The sequence below is a fragment of the Leguminivora glycinivorella genome, chromosome Z, assembly GCF_023078275.1.
Source record: "Leguminivora glycinivorella isolate SPB_JAAS2020 chromosome Z, LegGlyc_1.1, whole genome shotgun sequence".
NCBI lineage: Eukaryota > Metazoa > Arthropoda > Insecta > Lepidoptera > Tortricidae > Leguminivora > Leguminivora glycinivorella.
In genome coordinates this window covers 46,112,283-46,134,298 of record NC_062998.1, presented here as the reverse complement: position 1 = coordinate 46,134,298, position 22,016 = coordinate 46,112,283, and the positions used below count along the sequence as shown (strand labels likewise).

The 22,016-nt window shown below is 38.8% G+C and overlaps 1 protein-coding gene across 3 annotated transcripts in view; it reads left to right on the top strand.

The window, feature by feature from the left end:
- The window catches only part of LOC125241109 (bestrophin-4-like), a 102,869-nt gene that overhangs the window by 63,929 nt on the left and 16,924 nt on the right, over window positions 1-22,016 (top strand). For 2 of the 3 annotated variants that reach the window (XM_048149431.1, XM_048149434.1), the window contains 4 exons: window positions 16,180-16,309; window positions 16,697-16,935; window positions 19,125-19,253; window positions 21,079-21,186. In XM_048149431.1, the coding sequence (XP_048005388.1) occupies window positions 16,180-16,309; window positions 16,697-16,935; window positions 19,125-19,253; window positions 21,079-21,186 (606 nt within the window). The remainder of the gene's footprint in view (window positions 1-16,179; window positions 16,310-16,696; window positions 16,936-19,124; window positions 19,254-21,078; window positions 21,187-22,016) is intronic. The other variant, XM_048149432.1, reaches the window with a different exon arrangement.

The following is a 22,016-nucleotide window of genomic DNA, read 5'->3' as shown; positions in this document are numbered from 1 at the left end:
ATCAATAATGATGAAGTTTAAAACTTATGTTATCTTGGGGTCACACCCAATGTTTATTGATAGGATGAACCACATTAGTGAAAGTGCTACTCATCTTGCCAAATAAAACTTGACTGGTCAAGAGTTAGTTGTATCCTTATTGTTCTAGTTTTGGTCCTCACTTTCTCTGCCAAATGTTGCATGCTGCGAAATTAAACATAATACTATATGTACTAACCCATGAATTGAAGTCACCGGCATAAATTTAAAATTTAACGTCGTGTTTGAAATATCATACGAAATTGTTATGATTAAAAGCGACAAGGTACAGAAATCATCACTTATTTATGCCGGTGACTGAACAACCACTGTACAGACGTAGTTTCTGTGGCATTTTACAAGTATGGATTGAATAACAACCCAGCTGAATTCGCTAATGTGCGGCCTTGACCACGGAGCTAACCTCCACGGGCTCAGCGCGAGCGCAGCCGAGTCGCAGACCGGCCGGTGACGTCGCCGGTACACATTATACCGGTTTGCCAACATGCCTATATCATATGCACTTCTTCCCGAAACATGAACCCTGTTTATATCTGGCTGTAGAACCTGTGGGAAGGCATCCTTGTGTATTTCACTTAATTCCATACCAATCTTAACGTGACAGTTCGTACTTAGTTGATCTTTTTTGTTAGACTTGCTATAGTAGATTACATACCCAGGCCAGTAAAGTAAGAAATGCCGAGGCGGAGCAGAGGTCAACACACATGTGATCTGAGGGTTTCTTATTTACTCGACAAGGTGTGTATATAGTTTTCAGTTCGACGGAGCCGGGAAGCGGTAACTACGTTTAGCGCAGCGTGTCGAGTGATGGCATCAGTCAATACCCAGTGACTATACATATACTCTCATAGTAATTCTCTATACTCAAGAATAATAAAACATGAAAAGGTAAGAAAACAATAAATACATAGACTTTTGTCCTTCCGGATTCCGAGCGCGTCGTTCAACATGTAAAATAGTACTTACTTATATTTGCTTAGTTTGGGGCTAAGTTGGTCTATGTAAGGTGTCCCCAATATTGATTTATTTATTATTAAAATGAATTTTAATCCACCTCTGTCCGATCAAGGGGCTCCTAATCAAGTCCTACATTTCAGGGTACATATGTATGACGTATCTTAAAACTTACGAGTAGGAATATGTAACTCTAGGTCTTTGGGGTCCCAGCGTGAACTAGTTTTTCACAGTAATCGCTAAGCGTCTGGTTTACGTATTCTCTATAGGTACTCAATCGTCTTTGATACCTCCACTTATAATAGTCTGATTTTGCCTCCAAGCCCTAACCCAGTAAACGAGTCAATCGTTTTGAGAAAGTTTTCTTCACGTTTGCATCATAAGCTAACTTCAATAAGCACATAATAATAATGCCTCTCCGTACGATTATTTATTTACACATGTGACTAGCTCACTCTCCGCATGATTTATATTTCATTTATTGACGGAAAAGTTTTTAAATGGCAATATCAAATAAACTTCGTGGTCAACTAGTTCATTACATGCAATATAATTGTGAGAAACCTTCGTGTGTGTCGAGCACTGTTTGATTTCTTATTGAATACATACAATCTTGTATTGGAAATGTAACGTGCCCCGACAAACGTTTAAATCTCAAAATATTCATGTTATTGTTTTGATAAAAACCTTTCATGCGGTTGGATTGTTTTATTTATTACGTACAGTCACTAGAAATTACAAAGTGGCAACATCGTAGTATCGTCCCGTTTTCTCACACGTCATATTGATTTGAAAGGGGCGTCACTACACTACGATACTGCCTAAGTAAAATAAAATACACTTTTTACAAATCTTAATTATAAGTAAAATAAATATCTGCGATTTAGACAGTGTTAGGAAATGAGGTTTACTAGAATAAACGAATTAAAGTAATTAAATTTCTGGCAATAAAGAAATCTAGCAAAAAAGAGTACAAATGGAACTTTTTTTTTATCATGGCAGCTTACTGTTTCATACCAAAGTGACTCAATAGTTGCCTGATGCAAAACGGTATACATAGACGATGGCGTCCCTATTAATTACTACTTTTTTTTGCCAGGCTGTAAGATTTTTAGAAAAACGGCCGGTTCTATCCCTAATAAGCATAATAATAATAGGCATAATTCGCAATAGTGTAAAGACTAGACAATTTAATACCTGGCATCTTTGCCGAATTTAGACAAGTACATATGTGGTTAATTTTTATAACAAAGCTAATAAAACCGAAGGTGATTCAGGTGCCATTGTTGCAGAGGTCAATTCGATAACTATCGGCAGTTAGTGTTATGTATTCGCAAAAGAAACAATGAATCTCCCAACAACATCCGTTGGCGGCAGCCGCGCAAAAACTCCAAACACAGACGGGCATCGTAAAAAGTTCCTAAGTGCTTACTACTTAATGTTCAGTCGTCCAAAAACGTCTTTACAAACCAACATTCCAAATATATCCTAACTATCATTGTCTTATAGCCGTGTATACATATTTTTGAGATGTATACTTATAAAGATGTTTGTGTCGACCGTACTCTGTTCATATGTAAACAATCCTGAGAAAGGCTCAACCGCCAACATCGTGGGTTATCATTTCCTGTGTATTGTAATGCAACCGTGACATTGGAGTATTGTCTTTTAGATCTTTCTCGGTGTTCATTTGTCTGTCATGAGCATGAGAGCCTGGGGTTCGCTTGGCAACTAATTCCTGGATTTTTCGTAGACACTAGTTTTTACGGAAGCGCCCTGCCTTCTGACCTGCCAACTAAGAGGGTGAAGTAGGCCCTATTGGAATTAATCCGGTTTCCTTACAATGTTTCCCTTCACCGAAGTGTACTTTTAAGGGTTCTGGGCCAAAAAGGTAAAAAAGGCAGTTTATGATGCAACTCCATTTTTTTAACACTTTCGAAACCGGGCTCTACGCGGCGCTACGACATTTTCGCTACATACGGGTTTCCCCATGTAATCGGCTACGCTTCTACGAGCGGTGTGCCCGACAGTCGGGTTCTTGGTAGCGAAAGTGTGTATGGAACGCAATGCAAATCTATCGGATTGTATGAAGATGTGTCATTATTCTCTTTTTCCTGCTTCCATTTGCAGCATGATTAAATGCTAAAATTTAAATAAAAATTTGAACAACATTTTTCTCTTATCTAGTTTTGCAATGCATCGTAATTTTATATTTATCTATGCGGCTATTTATGTCCTGTCTATTTTACGTTGGTGGTGCAATAAAGAGTTTACTTACTTACCTTATTGTGTTCTATATCGCGCGCAATTACTTACCCTTACCCTTCACATAGAGATTGCAAAAATACATATTAAATGTATTATTTATAACCTCATAATTCAACATTATTTTGTAGACTATTTTCAATTCTCGTGTGTGAACTCCCCTAATCCAAAAAATCGATATCGACAGTGCTCACAAAATTTCACGTGAGTTTTTTTTTTTTAGAATGAATAGGTAGACGTTTGACCACGATCACACCTGACGTGATGGTAAGTGATGATGCGGTCTACGGTGGAGCACGCTTACCTATGAGATACCTATTTACTCTGAGTAAATTAAGAATTGCGATTTGTAGAGCATCCCGACATACAAAAGCTGCAATTTTTTCTTGTCTGAAATAGGTCAACAACGATTCAACGAGTACTTAAATGTGACATAACTACGAGTATTACGCGATCGGGCGGCGATTGTTCCCTGAGCCTTTGCTGTGAGTTGAAGAATACTTTACTCAATAACGTAATTGTCACAGAATTTGTAATTTTTTACAGCAGGGTTGCACCAAACCGGCCGTTACCGAATTTAGCGTTCGCAATTTTTTGACATTCTATAGCCACCCATGAGACGGAATCGGAAGGGTGACATCTTGGCAGACAAGCTGGCAAAAACTGGATGCAGATGGCAATGGACAGGCCTGCAGGATTAGAGAGGAAGACTATGTCCGAAGACTTTAAAGAGGGCTTTGGGCTTTAATGGCTGCTATACACCGTGTTTTTTTTTTTTTCCGTTAAATTCGACACGTAGTTAGGTTCAATATCAGGAACCACCCTGTATATCATTTTTGGTTAAATTCGCAAAAAAAACATTTTCATCATTTTCATACATAATAAGTTATTTATTAGTGTGAGAGACCCTTAAGAATTACATTCAAGTTAGTGTCAAGTGATTGACGGCATATATCATAATTTTTAAGAAAAAAAAACCGCCTTCCTTTGGGGTTCTGGTGAAAAATACTTTCAAATGTTGGATTATGTTATCAATTCGTCTGTATATTTTTTAATGTTTGTTATTCGATATCTCCGTCATTTCTGAACCAATTTTGAAATTTGGATGATTCTGAAGTGCTTACAGATGAGAATGATTATCAGAACGGAACTCTAACCAGGGGCGGCTCACTCTTCATCAGCAGCTCCACTGCACCAAATGTCACTGTTCTGGACGTAAGTGCATGCTGTTCTTATAAAAATACCAAAGTCACTATAAGTGTGCCGTTCAGATTTGAGGAGTTCCGTTCTGACCATCATCAGCAGTTCCACTGCACTAAATGTCACTGTTCTGGATGTAAGTGCATGCTGTTCTTATAAAAATACCAAAATCACTATAAGTGTGCCGTCCAGATTTGAGGAGTTCCATTCTGACCATCATCAGGAGTTCCACTGCACCAAATGTCACTGTTCCGTACGTAAATGCATGCTGTTCCTTTAAAAACACAAAAATCACCATATGCATGCCTTTCAGATTTGAGGAGTTCCCTCGATTTCTCCAGGATCCTATCATCAGAACTGGGTTTTGGGATAAATGGGACCAATCTGTACGCATATACATTCAATAAAAAAAAAAATTTCAAAATCCGTCCAGTAACGACGGAGTCGACGGAGATATCGAGGAACAAACATTAAAAAAAAATACAGACGAATTGAGAACCCCTTCCCTTGAGATTTGGAAGGCGGTTAAAAAAAATAGCATTAGGAATTGGTAAAGGCTGTCACTCACGTGTGCAGTAATTATCTTTATTTTTTTAATAACTCGATAACCGTAAGAGTTAAGACACTGGTTTCTTAGAGAAATTATTTGCATTTGATCTGAAGAACCTTCCCTTACAGTTAACGAAATTCAATAAAAACAGGGTGTAGATAGATAGATTAGGCTGTATAACGTATGTATTCTAAAATGTAAACAACTCATAGGTACTTAATAGGGGCTCTGATCGTCGTGACAGTCTCGTGCATCCGGCGGTGCGTTAAAATAATGCAAATATGTCGTTTTGAACCTTCATTAAGTTGTCCGGCTGAACGCTACCATTAGACTCGCGGCCGCAGTCACAGTTCCTCTTATTGATACAGCGTCCTAACGTTTGTCCTTGATAACTAAGAACCCCTGGGCCTTGGTAACACTAACACAGTATATGCTATGAAACATCGCTGGCAAGTTCGCTTACTCCGAAGCTCCGAACATATAAAGATAACACTAAGAAAAATCTGCGTGCGAAAGGTGCCTACATGATAATAGTTTATATTAAACTAATACCATATTAATTCTCCATCTGCAAACTGTTTTTAGGTTATGTTCTTGGCCTAGTGATGATGTGTATTGTGTAATTTTTATCGACGTCAGGATAATAACCATATCGACATTCATGCATTAAAAAGGACATGAATGATAATTGGTAAGAAACAAAGAATATAATACTTCACTAGTAAGAAACCAGAAATCAGGAGCCGACATAGTGTGGTCACCCTACATGATACATTTGTATGAGAAAAGTTATGTCTGAATATCTTTAAAACCAGACAACGAATATAAAATATTAGATGGTGGATATTTAGTAAAAATTTTTACTAAATGTTGAAGTACTTTCGAGTGTTTTAGGTGCTACAAATCGTAAGATATTTACATTTTTAACTTTCTCAAAACGTGTGGACTGAGTGAGCACTTACAAAAATTTATTATAAAAAAACCTGACACGTTAGTGGTTCGTTTTGTATTTTACAAATTCCCATTTTTGAAACTTTATTCAGCATTGATGTCGAACGTCGAAGGGTGGAAGGAATAGTAAACCTAAAGCTAATGAATACCTCTAGTTGCAAGTTGCAAGAGCTATCAGTAATGTAATGTGTATTTAAATTTAAAGTTAGTTAACTCCTCTGCCTTTAATAGGCTACTTAGACGCATATCGAATTTGGCACAATAAATGATTGTCTTCTGTAGTATTTGACATAAAAAAATCAATATTTATACATTTTGGGTATTAAAAGTGTAAGATGACTACATATTTTCGATTAAAAATGTGTATTTTTAACCGCCTTCCAAACCTCAAGGGAAGGGGTTCTCAATTCGTCTGTATGTTTTTTATTTTTTTTTTTAATATTTGTTCCTCGATATCTCCGTCGTTACTGGACCGATTTCGAATTTTTTTTTTATTGAATGTATATGCATACAGATTGGTCCCATTTTTCTCAGAACCCAGTTCTGATGATGGGATCCTGGAGAAATCGAGGGAACTCCTCAAATCTGAAAGGCATACATATGGTGATTTTTGTGTTTTTAAAGGAACAGCATGCATTTACGTACGGAACAGTGACATTTGGTGCAGTGGAACTCCTGATGATGGTCAGAATGGAACTCCTCAAATCTGAACGGCACACTTATAGTGACTTTGGTATTTTTATAAGAACAGCATGCACTTACGTCCAGAACAGTGACATTTGGTGCAGTGGATCTGCTGATGAAGAGTGAGCCGCTCCTGGTTAGAGTTCCGTTCTGATAATCATTCTCATCTGTAAGCACTTCAGAATCATCCAAATTTCAAAATTGGTTCAGAAATGACGGAGATATCGAATAACAAACATTAAAAAATATAGAGACGAATTGATAACATAATCCAACATTTGAAAGTATTTATCACCAGAAGCCCAAAGGAAGGCGGTTTTTTTTTCTTAAAAATTATTTTTTTATTTTGGCCACCGAAAACGCTTACAGCGATGTAGTGACGTCATCGAATTCGAACTTATTTTATATCAAAACAATTGACATAATGAAGTTCATGTCTCATACTTAAAAGTCAGAAAATGTTGTTTTCGAATATAATAACCTGATGCACAGATAATCTATACATTAACATGACTGTGTTGTTTTCGCCTGATTACGTAAAAGTATACTTTAAATAGTATTTTATACAATCGTGATATACTTAATACAAAGCTTTTCAGTCGAGTACCATGTTTAGGCCACGAAGCTTGCTGAGTGGCCTAATAGTACGGTACGAGAGTGAAAAGCTTAATTATATCACTATTGTATACAATAATTTTTCTACGAGTCATCATCTCCATCATCAATGGACGGAAATATCATCATTCATGCAAGTTAAAATCAATGTTAATAGAGTCGTTCACCGTTGTATCAACATCGAATTACCTAGCAACCAATTGTTTGTAATAACCGTCCCTGATTCGCCGATAACGCGACAGATAAAAAAAAATGTGTTTCAGATGCAGGAAAATTTGCCAGGTATCGCAAATTAGTCTAGAAATTGTATGAAGTTCTATTTTTGAAATTATTACAGTTAACTTAAGTCAACTATAATGAGCTTATTATAGTTGAGTCGGAACTGCCATAGAGTATCCAACACTGAAAAGTTAGCACTTATAGTTTGGTCTGTGGCGTCCTAATTGACAGATTACAGTCGACAAGTAGAAAAAAATATTTTTGCTGTTGTAGGTCATAATAAAATATGGTAATATTTTGTTTCAGTTAATTGGACAGTACTTGTGACATGTGACGTGTAAAAGTGCCCATGTGGCCTATTTGCTGAATAAATTATTTTCATTTTGACTTAATGATATAAGACAACTTTAAAATAATAAATTAAAAAAAAATACTTTCAATTTGTAGAGGTTCACGATGTTCATAAATATTCCAAATTTCAAAACGATAGCATAATAAGTAGTTCTCGAGATATTTAGTAATGTGACAGACAGACAGACAGACAGACAGACAGACGGACGGACGGAGCGGCACCATAAGGGTTCCTTTTGTACCTTTTTGGCACGGAACCCTAAAAAAAGGGTCAAGTAGCCTATTGCCACATTCGTTATTTGACTCATGGACATGGACAATAGTTATTTCTTTTACAAGGGGGCAAAGTAGTTGTTTAACCGCACGTGTCAATATTGATACCTGAGCAAGTGAAAGATTCCAATATTGAACCTCGAGCGTAGCGAGTGGTTCAAAAAGTGGAATCTTGAGCGTTGCGAGGGTTTCAAGGCACGAAGGTTAAACAAACTTTGCCACCGAGTGAAACAAAATTTTTCACCACATCAACACGAACAAAATACTAACTATAAAACATCAAATTAAATCAAATCCATCAATTTGTTTAATATTTATGATTCAAAATCATCATTTATAGGTAAATACTACGAGCCAGCTTAGGACATCAAGTTAAAATTTATATGAAATTACTTTGCACTCTTGTGGATAAAATGCAATTTTGCTATCTGTTTTCGAACGGCAAAGCAAGCCTTTAACAGTTGGTGTGGTGAAAAATTTCTTATTTAATATCAAAGCATTTCCACACTTAAGAGGTACGTTTTTAATGTTAGTTCCCGTAAAAATGCTGCTTAAGAATAAAATAATAAGAAAATATAAAGAACACAAGTAATACAGATACGTTCTTTCCGTTTGTTCTCTTTACTGTGTTGTCGATTAAATGGGTCATTATTTCAAAGTTGACCACCCCACTTTTTTTTTTATTTGGAATTTTTTATGTGGTTTCCACTCAGAATCGCGAGCTCTTTCAATTCTAATAGGAGAAAAAAAAGCGTCCCAAGGTTTTTTCCCGTTCCGTTACCATTTTTTCATACATTTTGTATGGCGGTAATGGAATGGAAGGTTCGAAAAAATGTATGGAAATCTTGGGACATTTTTTTTCTCCTATCAGCATCGAAAGACCTCGCGATTCTGAGTATGAATGGCGTAAAAAATACCCATGTTACAAAAAAAGTGGGGTGGACAACTTTGAAAAAAAAAAGGCCCTAATATTATGTTATGTTGCCTTTATCACGCAACGCACAAGTTCACGCCTACTGTTGTAAATCTGTGAAATGCGATTTGAATCGAACAATAACTGTTACGTGTCGCGATTATGACCCGTGTTTATGTATTGGCATTATGCAGCTCTGGCTGACTCGTTTACTGACTTGTCACGCGAAAATTGTATAATAGTTTATTTGTATTAATCGTAATAGCATTTCCCCGTGTCTTGAGTTGAGAATTTTACCACCGCGTCTCATCCCATAGAATCGACTGAGGATTGGGATCGGTCAATTCAATTGTTTGAGCGATTGTACACTGTATATAACAACCTGTCACTGCAATTCCTATCAATTTCGTATCGACTAGTTAATAGCCAAAGACACTGAAGCGCCAGTTTCATGTGCTTTGCCTATCCCTTATGGGAATATAGGCATGAGTTTATGTATGTATGTAATTAAATGGTCTTAATGGTAGCTAGAGGTAAATACGTGCGACTTCCGTTCCAAAGGTCGCGGGTTCGAACCCCGGCTCGCACCAATGAGTTTTTTGGAATTTAAGTGCGGAATGTCATTTGATATGCCATTCGCTTTTCGGTGAAGGAAAATATCGTGAGGAAACAGGACTAATTCCAATAAGGTCTAGTTTACCCTTCGGGTTGGAGGGTCAGATGGCAGTCGCTTTCGTAAAAACTAGTGCCTACACCAAATCTTGGTATTAACTATGTCAAAGCGGACCCCAGGCTCCCATGAGCCGTGGCAAAATGCCGGGATAACGCAAGGAGGATGATGAGGCGCAAGCATATGGCTCATGTCAAGTCGTAGTCGTTGTTTTTATCTATTTAGCAATTTAATTGAAATTCGTGAAAACTGGCAACACATGCAACAAGCGTTTTGTGCCGGCCGCTCCCAGGTATTCAGGATTCGCTACACCTCGTTTGGTCTCTGGCGTGAAAAAAGTATCCACATCTAATCTCTGCACGGTGCAGTTTCTTGCTCTTATTTATTACGTATTTCATTAGATCTCCTAAACTCAAATACGCAATATTTGTATTTATTTGATATGTAGTTTTCTGTTCTCTGACGGGAAAGCAACTTTTGGCCCTTTACAAATAAATGCTCTTGCTCTTACCGGGACTTGAACCCAGGACCATGGACTCCATAGACAGGGTTAGTTAACTACCCACTAGAATATAGTTAATCCTTATAGTCCCGATTGTATTGTTTTGTCTCCACTGTATGTTTTGCTGAGTTGTGCCAATAAAGAGTATTTCTATCTATCTATCTTTTACATTGAAATTATGCTTATTTGTACGTACATATTTAGTAAATTGATATTCATAACGACCACCCATTGGACAGTCCGGCAGATTTGAATGACCATTTCATATAGCACTTATTCCACTAGATGTAGGTATTGTATTGTCATATGTAGGATAGAACAAAAAGGTTTCGCCGAATTATACGGCACAGCGATTTGAACTCACTTTCAGTTATGCAACTTGCTTAAAATTCTGCTCGCGTGTGTAGATACAATACTCGTACTCGCGTGCTAAGTAACAAGTGATTTAACTTAACACCATTCTTACACCTGACTATGGCTTAGAAACCTACATCACATTATAATAAAGAGTACTATCATACAATATGGCCACTCCCGCTCCCCGCTGAAAGTGCCGCCCACCCCCTCTCGGTTACCTCACAGTTACCGCCTGTCAAAAACGCGAATAGTCGACCTGTCATATTTCACTCATACAAGCATAGTACGCGTTCACTTACACGAGCTTAGACTGTGTGCTAGGAACGCGCCTCTTTCATATATTTGATCGCTAGTGTCTGAGGTGTGCCTACATAGTTTAAAGTTCGAACCTTAAATAGTTTAGTTTGGAAGACAAATATCACATAACTAAAATATATTAATTACGCTGACTTTACTAACTTTAATCAATTTATAGTAAGTAATTAAGTTGATATACATAGCTAGAATACATATCAATTGTTTGTACAAAATTAATATGTTATTATGTATTACTATATGTACAGGTGTTTCCCCGACAATAACAATTAAGTACATATTTCAACAGCTCTTGATATATTTTGCATTGTAATATATTTTATATCACGTATATTTCAAACACTTCTAATAGTATGATGGCGCAATGCAATAAAATCATGATTTTTGACACGAATATTGTTAATATAAGGTACAGCGGGGCAAATGTAACTGGTCCATTTCTTCCATGTTTTACTATGCATTATTAAATAGAGTGTCCACCGGTTATACATATAAGTATATGGTAGGCGTGTTCAGTGGATACATGTAGAACTCAACATCATAGTGTAATAATGGAAAAAATGGACTAGTTACAATTGCCCCCCCAGTCTTGATTTGCCCCGCTGTACCTTATAGATATGTGTTTTATATGTAGTTTTGCATGCTAACTATACATAAATACTTAGGTACAACATTGCCTCTTCTTCTTCTCAGCATATTTGCGTCCACTGCTGAACATATGCCTCTTTCATGGATTTCCATTCTGTTCTACAACATTGCCTATGCTTATAAAAGTTGTAAATCATTCGGTTCATCTTTACTTGTCCTATCATGTAAACAAACGAAACGTCAAATATGATCAAAGACAATTACTAGTGATTGGAAATGTCGATAAAATGATGTATTAACGATAATTTGTAAATAAACGCTGCTAACGTCATCAGAGGATATTCAATTTTACGTCACACAATATCTATGTAAAAACCAAAATTTAATTAGGTTTCCTTGCATTTGCAATTTCATTTTATACTAGTACCTAACATTAACATTATTACAACAAAAAATATACTGATAGTAAAATATTTATTGTAAAGAGGTAGGAAATAAAACGGAGTCGGTTAATAAATCTGATAAATTATTGTAATTAATATCAACGCATAGTCATATACTGAGGGTGAGTTAATGTTATGTAGCTTAAACGACGACTAAACCAACGGTGGTAGGTCCCGCAAGGAGCCGTCTGGTCTGCTATCAGGCGCCAAACAGCCTTGCTGCGTTTCATCTATGTACAGTGCCAGTGCATTTGGACGATGATTGGGTATCAGTTGTGTTGTGTTGCTTAGAGCTTGTCATTTTGGATTTGGATCCTCAAGTTTACCGGACACAGTAGCTCATGCTGGAAGGTAACGGGATCCGAGGCACGGTCTTGTCGGTGGCCGACCGCAGGAAGTTGAAGGCCAATTGTACGGCAGCCACATGCAAGAGGCTGCCCCGCCACCTAGTGAAAAATCCGCAAATAGCTCCATCGTGCCAGATGGCGACTGGACGGGAGGAGGAGGAGGCAATTTCTAAGTGAGCTACTTATTGTCCTGATTAGTTCAAGTGATCCAAGCAGTAAACGCAACACCTTGACAACCAGTTTTCACCCACCCCATACCCATACGAGTACATGAAACGAAAAAGAAAAAAGACTACGAGTAAGTGTAAACACCAGCGGCACTTCCTCATTGACAGTGCACCTCACCAACGTGCATTATATCGATCCGGTTCTCCACCATCTTGAAATCGAAAAGCTCATAAGAAATCATCCTCCTGGCTCTGAAATGTATCCAAAGCGGCGAGTTGGTATTTAGCTGAGCCGTCGCGCAGGTGGCTGCAATACTACATACACGATCGGACTTGAGCTTTGTAGAGCATGGAGAGTGGATCGACATAGATTTCACCAGACAGTGGTCGGATCCCAGTGGAGCTGAGACCGAAACCGAGTGCCTGTTTGGGTCAGTTGTCAACAGAAGGACACTTTCCTCGTTTCCGCTGTGCGATCGGTAGACACAGGCATACAATGCTTTCTCAGAGCCCAAGTAAACCATAATCCACAAAGCGGACCCAGTCACCTCAAAGAAACAGAGACGTTGTAGAAAATGCCATCGCGGATGTACACACAGACCCCAGCATCTGCTCTAACTTATCCTCCAGTAGCCTGAGTAGCCTGGTTAGTTGATGTACGCCGCGTCGGCTGGGTTTAAAATTTGCGTCTTCGTCAAAAAGAATAGGTGCGGCTTTTCGATTTCAAGATGGTGGAGAACCGGTCGATATAGTGCACGTTGGTGAGGTGCACTTTCAATGAGAGGAAGTGCCGCTGGTGTTTACACCTACTCGTATTCTTTTTCGTTTCATGTTGTTGAAGGGTATGGGGTGGGTGAAAAATGGTTGTCAAGGTTGCGTTTATTGCTTGGATCACTTGAACTAATCAGGACAATGAGGAGCTTACTTAGAGATTGCCTCCTCCTCCTCCCGTCCAGTCGCCATCTGGCATGATGGAGCTATTTGCGGATCTTTCACTAGGTGGCGGGGCAGCCTCTTGCATGTGGCTGCGGTCGGCCACCGAGCGTGAGCTACTGGTCCGGTAAACTTGGGGATCTAAAATGACTAGCTCTAAGCAACACAACTGATACCCAATCATCGTCCAAAGGCACTGTACATAGATGAAACGCAGAAAGGCTGTTTTTCGCCTGGACTTCGGCGGGAATGGTAGCAAACCAGACGGCCCCTTGCGGGACCTACCACCGTTGGTTAAGTTGTAGTTTAAGGACATACCTGGGTCCTATTACAGGGTGTCCACTTTCTGGAAAGTCAGGGAAAGTCAGGGAAAAGTCAGGGAAGCTCATAGTGGTCATGGAAAGTCAGGGAAAGTCAGGGAAATGATTTTGAGGTCAGGGAAAAATTTGGCAACAAAAAAACAAAAACAAAAAGTATTAAAAAATTTATATGATTTCTTGGGTTGGCGCCATCCATGACAGCAAAGATGGATCCCGGTAGTGATTTTAAGGCAACTTAGAATTGTCTCTTTAGACTTTATGACAAGTATAGTGCCCGGCCTCCATCCCAGTGATTACTAATGAGGGATATCTTTATGCTAGAGCTGACCTTAATTTATTTATATATTTGTACAACATTTATAATGGGCGACGTGAAAACGACAAAGTTACGTCGCTGTCCAAATTCTAAGTATCTATCTGACGTTCCAAAGCGGAGTTCCTCATAAAGCCAATGGCGCAAAACGTCACATAGAGAAGCAATTTTGTATGAGTCAAAGGAGCATAAGAGGATAATAAGCCCGACGATAAGAATCACTTTGAAACCTAAAGGCATGTAGTGGCAAAACACCTAAATGGGCATCCTGACTCTGACAACAGACAAAAAATTTCGCGCTCGCTTCGCTCGCGTTTCATACTTTAACATACGTCATATTTCAGTTCTTGGTCCCCCGTGTGGTGACGGGTTAAGAATTTCACCACCCACTTTCTTCCCGTGGGTATCGTAGAAGTCGACTGTGGGATATGGGTTAAATTGTGGCGTAGGCGAGAGGCTGGCAACCTGTTACTGCAATGTCACAGTTTCGTTTTCTTTCAACCCCTTATTTGCCAAGAGTGCCACTGAAACTTGAGTAGTTTCATGTGCTCTGCCTACCCCTTCATGGGATACAGGCGTGATTGTGTGTTATGTTATGTTATGGTCAATACTTCGCGTTCACTGCGCTCGAAATCTCGTTTTCATTTCAAGCCTGTTTTCCTGCTCTCCTGCTCGCTCTGGTACTCCATTTTGTTTGCTATGTTATGTGCTATCAACTGCAAAAGTGCATGGCGAATTTATCAATGAGTTCATTTATACTTTCTTCATGCAATTTTGCAGCTCACTGTACGTAATAACTACTATCAGCCCCAGGGACGTATAAAAGGGTAAAAATTTTCGCGCTCGCTGCGCTCGCGTAACTTTTTTGTACCACACCATATCCAAGGGTGCCGAACGAAACTCAAACTCGCTCTACCCTGATAGAGTGCCCGGGCCGACACTGGTATAGCCAAAAGAAAAAACCGTAGGTATAAAAGTATGAACTGCCTTGCAAATTTTAATATTTCGTACTTTACGTACGTGAGAAAACAAACATATATTATTCCAGAAAATAATTAGATGTGACAGACGGATAGACAGACGCACTAGTGATCCTATAAGGGTTTCGTTTTTCTGAAAAAAAAAACTGTTTTTTTTTCTGGTTTTTTTTTTCAAGACAGAAAAAACCGTTTTTTCACAACCCTGACCAAAAATGGTAAAAATGTCATCATAGAATGAAAATTTGGTCAGGGAAATTTTCTTAAATGGTCATGGAAAGTCAGGGAAAAGTCAGGGAATTTTTTTTGGGTTTAGTAGTGGACACCCTGTATTAAGTAGTTTAAGGACATAACATTAACTCACCCTCAGTATATGACTACGAGTATATTGACTATACACTGTGTTTTTATGAAATTGTGGAAACTTTAACAAAGCGTATCTCAGAAACTACTGGGGCTTCAGTGATCCTTTTTATATTATTTTGTTGGTAATTGATTATTCTTAAAATTGTTTATAATGACTTTAGCCCTTAAAAAAGTTTTTGGTGGTAAAATATGAAGAAAACCAAAAAAAGTCCTAAAATTTCATGGTTTTTCAAGTATTTAATAATGACCCCATCGGCTTTCGAGGTGGAAAACTCGGATTTGACATCACTATTTCATCGCTATCAATATGTATAAAAAATTAGAACTACCTCTGCTCAATTTCAAGTGTACCTGTATGCTCAATTTCAAGTTTCCAATATATAAGTATTAGTAGTTTAAATAGAAATGGCCGCCGCACTAAGCAATATCGTTGCACATAAACGTGCCTTAATGCTATAATTACTTTGCGAATGTAATTGTCGGCACTCATTCGTGCTTATTAAGGTGTTAACGTCAACTACGTACTTGCAGAAAATAACGCAAAATGACACATTGTTCACAATACCTTGGTCGCTAGATTTACGAATATAAATTCCTAGTCATAAAACTGAATTATTTGACCAGTTGCTATCAAAGATTTCGTGGTTGATAATTTGAATCTTATTTCACCGCAGGCAACTCATCGGCGGTGCTGAACTTCTAGCTATGTACCTTACAAAAACAGAAACAATTTTTAGTCTTTGTAGTGTCTGACATGTCGTGTTGTTTTACCCATACTTGGCGACATGCCTTATTTTTCTACTGAAATTTGAAAAATATATTTTAATGTTATTTGATATAAAATAAAACTTGATCGTTGTATTACAGGATGAAACCGGGCGACTGATGAGGAGAAACATCGTCCGGTACGCCATCTTAGCGTACGTCATCACTCTGCAGAGGGTGTCTCTCAGGGTGAAGCGGCGGTTTCCCACGTGGCAGCACGTTGTGGATTCTGGTAAGCGATTATGTTTTGTTTTAATAAACCGACGGATGTACTAGGATTCGTTCGAGCGTAGTCCCGCTCCAGTCCTCTACTTAGAGAAATGTGGTCTCGAAGAACATTTGTCTCCTAGCCTATCCCTCGAAAGCCACTAGGATCGGATATGAAGTTAGTGCATTACCTAAGCATCATAAACATCTGAAACATGTTTTACATGTTTTTCTCAACAATCTCAAGTCCCCACTAACGTAGCGGCAGCTGTCGTCTTCGTGGGTTCAATACACATCCTTTAATTTACGTGTTTTCACCTGGGATCTGATGATGACGTTGACGGGAAACAATTCAGAACATGAGAAGATAACGTTCATAACTTAATCAGGCGTACTTACTTTATCTTTTCAGGTCTCATGTTAGAAAGCGAAAGAAAGGTGTTTGAAAAGATGGACGGAAAGAGTCCGATGTCCAAATACTGGATGCCCCTAGTGTGGGCGACAAATATAATAAACAGAGCAAGAAAAGAAGGACTCATCACGAGTGACCACATCGTGCAGACGTTGCTGGTGGAGCTGTCGGACATCAGGAGGAGGCTCGGGGCCTTGATTGGGTACGACACGGTGTGCGTGCCACTTGTTTATACACAGGTCAGTACTTTTGAATAACTATTTTGGCTCAGTGATAAAAAGTGAATCTTGGCCTTCGAAATGAGAGATCGCCACCTGTCCCGATCCTGCGCAGCCTCTTACCAGTCACTGACTTGAAACCGACGCAGATCCGCCGTCGCCGTCACACTGTCCTCCCAGCGATACAGGGTTGACACCCTCCGGACGTCCACCAGCCGGTCGACCCAAGAACGCTCTCTTGACAGCCCGATCGTTTCCAGTACCTACTTTTAAATACCTGACGCAAACACACGTTGCCATAAAAACTATTATTCTCAGTTTTTTTTTTCAAATTTACGATTCCTGAGGCTAATTAATACGACAATGGCAAGAACCTTGACGGTTATGCGCCGTAAAGATATAAGTTATGTTCTGTGGTGATAGATGTTTGTTTGTTAAAACTTGTAACATTCCTTATTTACTTCGAATAGGTCGCATAACGTCAACAGTTGTTACAGTGGATCGGTCTAATATTACTAATAATGTTGAACGAATTTCTTTATACGCTCAGTAAACCAAGTTTAATACAATATGTTGATGGCAAAGAGTGTATTTCATGGCGACTATTAAATGTATATTTTTTCTTATGCCAAATTACCTATAATTGTAAAAAATAGAGCGCAGAATAAAGCACTACAAATGTAACTTGAGATAACTGCAATATACTAAGAAAAAGTAATGAAGGCCCTCAGTTGCCCACGGCTGGAAACGGAATCGACTGTCTCAATTAGATTCCAGCCTTGGACATATTTTCTTAGTATATTATTTCAGTTTATTATTTATATAATATAGTTTTTACTGGACTTTAAACAAATTATTTTCTAAAAAACAATAATGGATTATATGGCATCTAATACATTTTAACTTAGAAGAGTTCTAATAAATCATGTGCCTAGTTTGGAGACGGTACATTGCAGAATATTTTATCTTTATAAAGCATAACTCCGATAAACCTTGAAGATTCCATTTATAAGTGCCAATCACCTTCGCTAATCTGTTCCGATCTATGAGCAAAGTATTTATCCATCATGTGCTCCGCTGGGCTAATGTTCTCTTAACTATCAGGCGATCAACATTAGACCACAGTACCTAATATACAAGGCATAGCTATAGATATATTATCAATGTTCGCCTCCATAATATATTGTTTCTTAGTTCCATGCAACTCTAAATATAAAACGCACTTCAAAAGTATGTGAATTAAAAATAAATAACTCTCGAGACGGTTGCTTGTCACATTGTAATTTATAGATTTAAAATCAATTCTTTTGTGTTTTATAATGTGATATCTGAAATATAATTAATACAACTAGCGTACGCACTGGCATATTAAACTGCTCGCTAGTGCTGCTGCATTAAGAATATTTTGTGCTTATGATTTGACTTAGGTTATTGGTAGTTTAGGCGTTAGTGCGTTTGCACATTATCCGATCCGATATCGGATGTCGGACCGATATCCCATACATTACAGACGCCATCTTGGATTTTTTCCATTGAAATCCTCCCGACATCCGATATCGGATCGGATAATGTGAAAACGGACTTACCTACACCATCGCAGTTCGTTCAGCAGTGGCAATGTAACCCTGTTTTGATTAAAGGCGTGTTAGCACATTAGTTCCGATGATATGAAGCGATTACTACCGTGAATTCGCAGCATTTTGTGCCGTCCTGTGCTAATAACATCTACGCATTTAGACATCTACGTGTGCGGACTATGGTCCTATATTGCATATATGTTTTTAAACGCCGCAATTCGTTTCCGTAATATTACGTGGCACGTAAAGTCACGTTTTATGGTTTTACTACGTACCACATTGTTAAGCTGCGGTGCTAAAATTGATTGGTTGAAGACCATTTTCCAGTAATACCTTTAAAGCTTTGCTGCTCAGTGAAGTAGGTACTGGTTTATTCTGTTTACCTAACAGTATCCACACTGCTAATTCACGTTACAAACACAAAAGGTCCAAGTATGGTCAGTACTCAGTAAAGAATGTGTTCAATGTTAATCTTAGTTAAAAACTGACATGGGAAATAATGGTTAACGATCAAGCGAAATATTCCAAAAGCGGTTGTTTCAATGCATAAGCTTTGCTCTCAAATACTACTTACCTAAAACTTTATTACCTACCACTCTTGAAAATATTGAAATCCTTACATATATGTGATAGGTGGTGACGCTGGCACTGTACACGTACTTCGTGGCGGCGCTGATGGGACGCCAGCTGGTGCCGCCGGCGCACGGTAGCACCTCGCAGTACCACCCCGACGTCTACTTCCCTCTGTTCACGGCGCTGCAGGTACCCTCCTCTAGTGTATACACCTGACAGTGCAGTACACGACCCTCGCGGCGGCGCTAATGGGACGCCAGCTGGTGTGTACTCGCAGTACCACCTCGACGTCTACTTTCCTCTGTTCACGGCGCTCCAGGTACCCTCCTCTAGTGTATACACCTGACAGTGCAGTACACGACCCTCGTGGCGGCGCTGATGTGTACTCGCAGTACCACCCCGACGTCTACTTCCCTCTGTTCACGGCGCTGCAGGTACCCTCCTCTAGTTTATACACCTGACAGTGCAGTACACGACCCTCGTGGCGGCGCTGATGGGACGCCAGCTGGTGTGTACTCGCAGTACCACCCCGACGTCTACTTCCCTCTGTTCACGGCGCTGCAGGTACCCTCCTCTAGTGTATACACCTGACAGTGCAGTACACGACCCTCGTGGCGGCGCTGATGGGACGCCAGCTGGTGTGTACTCGCAGTACCACCCCGACGTCTACTTTCCTCTGTTCACGGCGCTCCAGGTACCCTTCTCTAGTGTATACACCTGACAGTGCAGTTACACCCTCCTCACGTATGTGTATGGCGCAGTCGGATTGTATATTCCGCCGTATTACATTACGGGTCACATTTACCAAAAACGGGGCCGTTTTGAAACTTCATCTTAATACCAGCTCTTTTTCGCCTATTGCTGAGTATAGGCATCTTTTCCAGTACGCCACTGGTTGTTCCGGTCCTGAGTTAATCTCATCCAGAAGTGGCACGCAATCTTCCAAATGTCGTCCACCAAACGAGCGAATGCATGCCAGGTCCATCGTACATCCGTATCCGTACAATAGTACTCTTTATTATACTGTGTCCGCACTGAGAGAAATTTGCATTGTGAATTTAACAAGTTCGACTTGTTGCAGGTTTATCCGTTTGAAACATAAGTATTTTAGTAAACGGAATAAATCACAATATTAATGATACAAGTCGAATTTGTTCGAACAATAAGGTCAAGCTTGTTAAAAAATATTTGATTTATATATTTTGGCTGATTTAGCCAAAACATATGTTTAAAACAATATGTGTCATGTTGCTTTTATTTAATCGACTTGTTGATTCAAATGACGAGTAACTTGTAGAATGTACTAGTTACACTAACAAAATCTAACTTGTTGTCTGAACCAAAGAGAAAAAACTTCTTGAACGAACATGAAAACTGGTTGTTTTTTCTCTCATCAGTGCGAAATCCACCATTCCGTTACATTTTAGTCCACCTGCCATAACTTACCAACACTGCCATAATTTGGTACTTGTAAACTCTATATTTATTATTTGTGTATAGATTTACTATGTATTATTTATGGGTGTTTGAAATTGTGTCGTAAAATTATCTAATTGTTTTTTTATTTATAATCCTGTTTTTACACCGCTTACAAATTTTTTGCCTTTTCTAATGGTTGATTGGTAGAGAATTTCTTATGGCATTAATTTGGGGTAATGTACGATGTATTTTTTTGTTTATTTATATAATGACATTATTTTTTGTTTGTTTTCCAGTTTTGTTTTTACGTGGGATGGCTGAAAGTGGCCGAGGTCCTCATTAACCCCTTGTAAACTCTATATTTATTATTTGTGTATAGATTTACTATGTATTATTTATGGGTGTTTGAAATTGTGTCGTAAAATTATCTAATTGTTTTTTTTATTTATAATCCTGTTTTTACACCGCTTACAAATTTTTTGCCTTGGCTAATGGTTGATTGGTAGAGAATTTCTTATGGCATTAATTTGGGGTAATGTACGATGTATTTTTTTGTTTATTTATATAATGACATTATTTTTTGTTTGTTTTCCAGTTTTGTTTTTACGTGGGATGGCTGAAAGTGGCCGAGGTCCTCATTAACCCCTTTGGAGAAGACGACGACGACATTGAGCTCAACTGGTTGATAGACAGACACATAAAGGTAAGTAGTAATGATGGCGTCCATATACCATGTTTAACTGAGCCGTTAACCAAATATACGGCTCTATCAAAAGATTAACCTGTTGTTTGCGATTACACTGTAGCTAGAAGATTGATGTACGTTGCTTCGTAATGCCCACGGTCCTACATATTTACTCGTGATACTAATTGGTTTAAAATAATTCAAACCATTTTAAATGGTTAATAAGATTACGGCAATGTTCCACCGCTAGAGTACAGCATCATCAGTGACAGCACACATGTCAAAATTATAGACCTAACTTGTCTTATACATTCTAATGCACACGTAGCGGTTTGTTTAACCCTTTGACCGCCAAGAACGCCTAAGGACGTCGTGCCCACAAAGCCAGCAACGCTCAAAATCGCTATGACGGACGCTGCCAAAGCAATTTTCCTTCTGACAGATAAGGTTTATTTGCGTTATTTACTAGTAGAGGTATTGGCGTGTAGGCCACATTTTGAGGTGAGAGGCAAAGCGTTCAAAAGCCTACGTCTACCGCGAACCACGTTCGAGTTGTTGCTTCCTTGTCGCACTTTCGAGCGATATTACAAGTCCGACCGAGAGGCAACATGTCGAAAGTAGAGGTGTTCTCTGAGCTGAGTTTTGCATATATTTACATACCTAATATATCCCCTATAGAAAGTGACACTGCAAAACTAAAACCAAGGACTCTATCAATATACCGAGACTGACATTCTCACGCAAAAAACTGTACCCTGAAATGGCCCACAATTCACGGATAAAACTAGATGGCGCTGAATGCTGAATGGTATGAAGATTGTCAATCCTCTATAAACAATTCTTGCTAA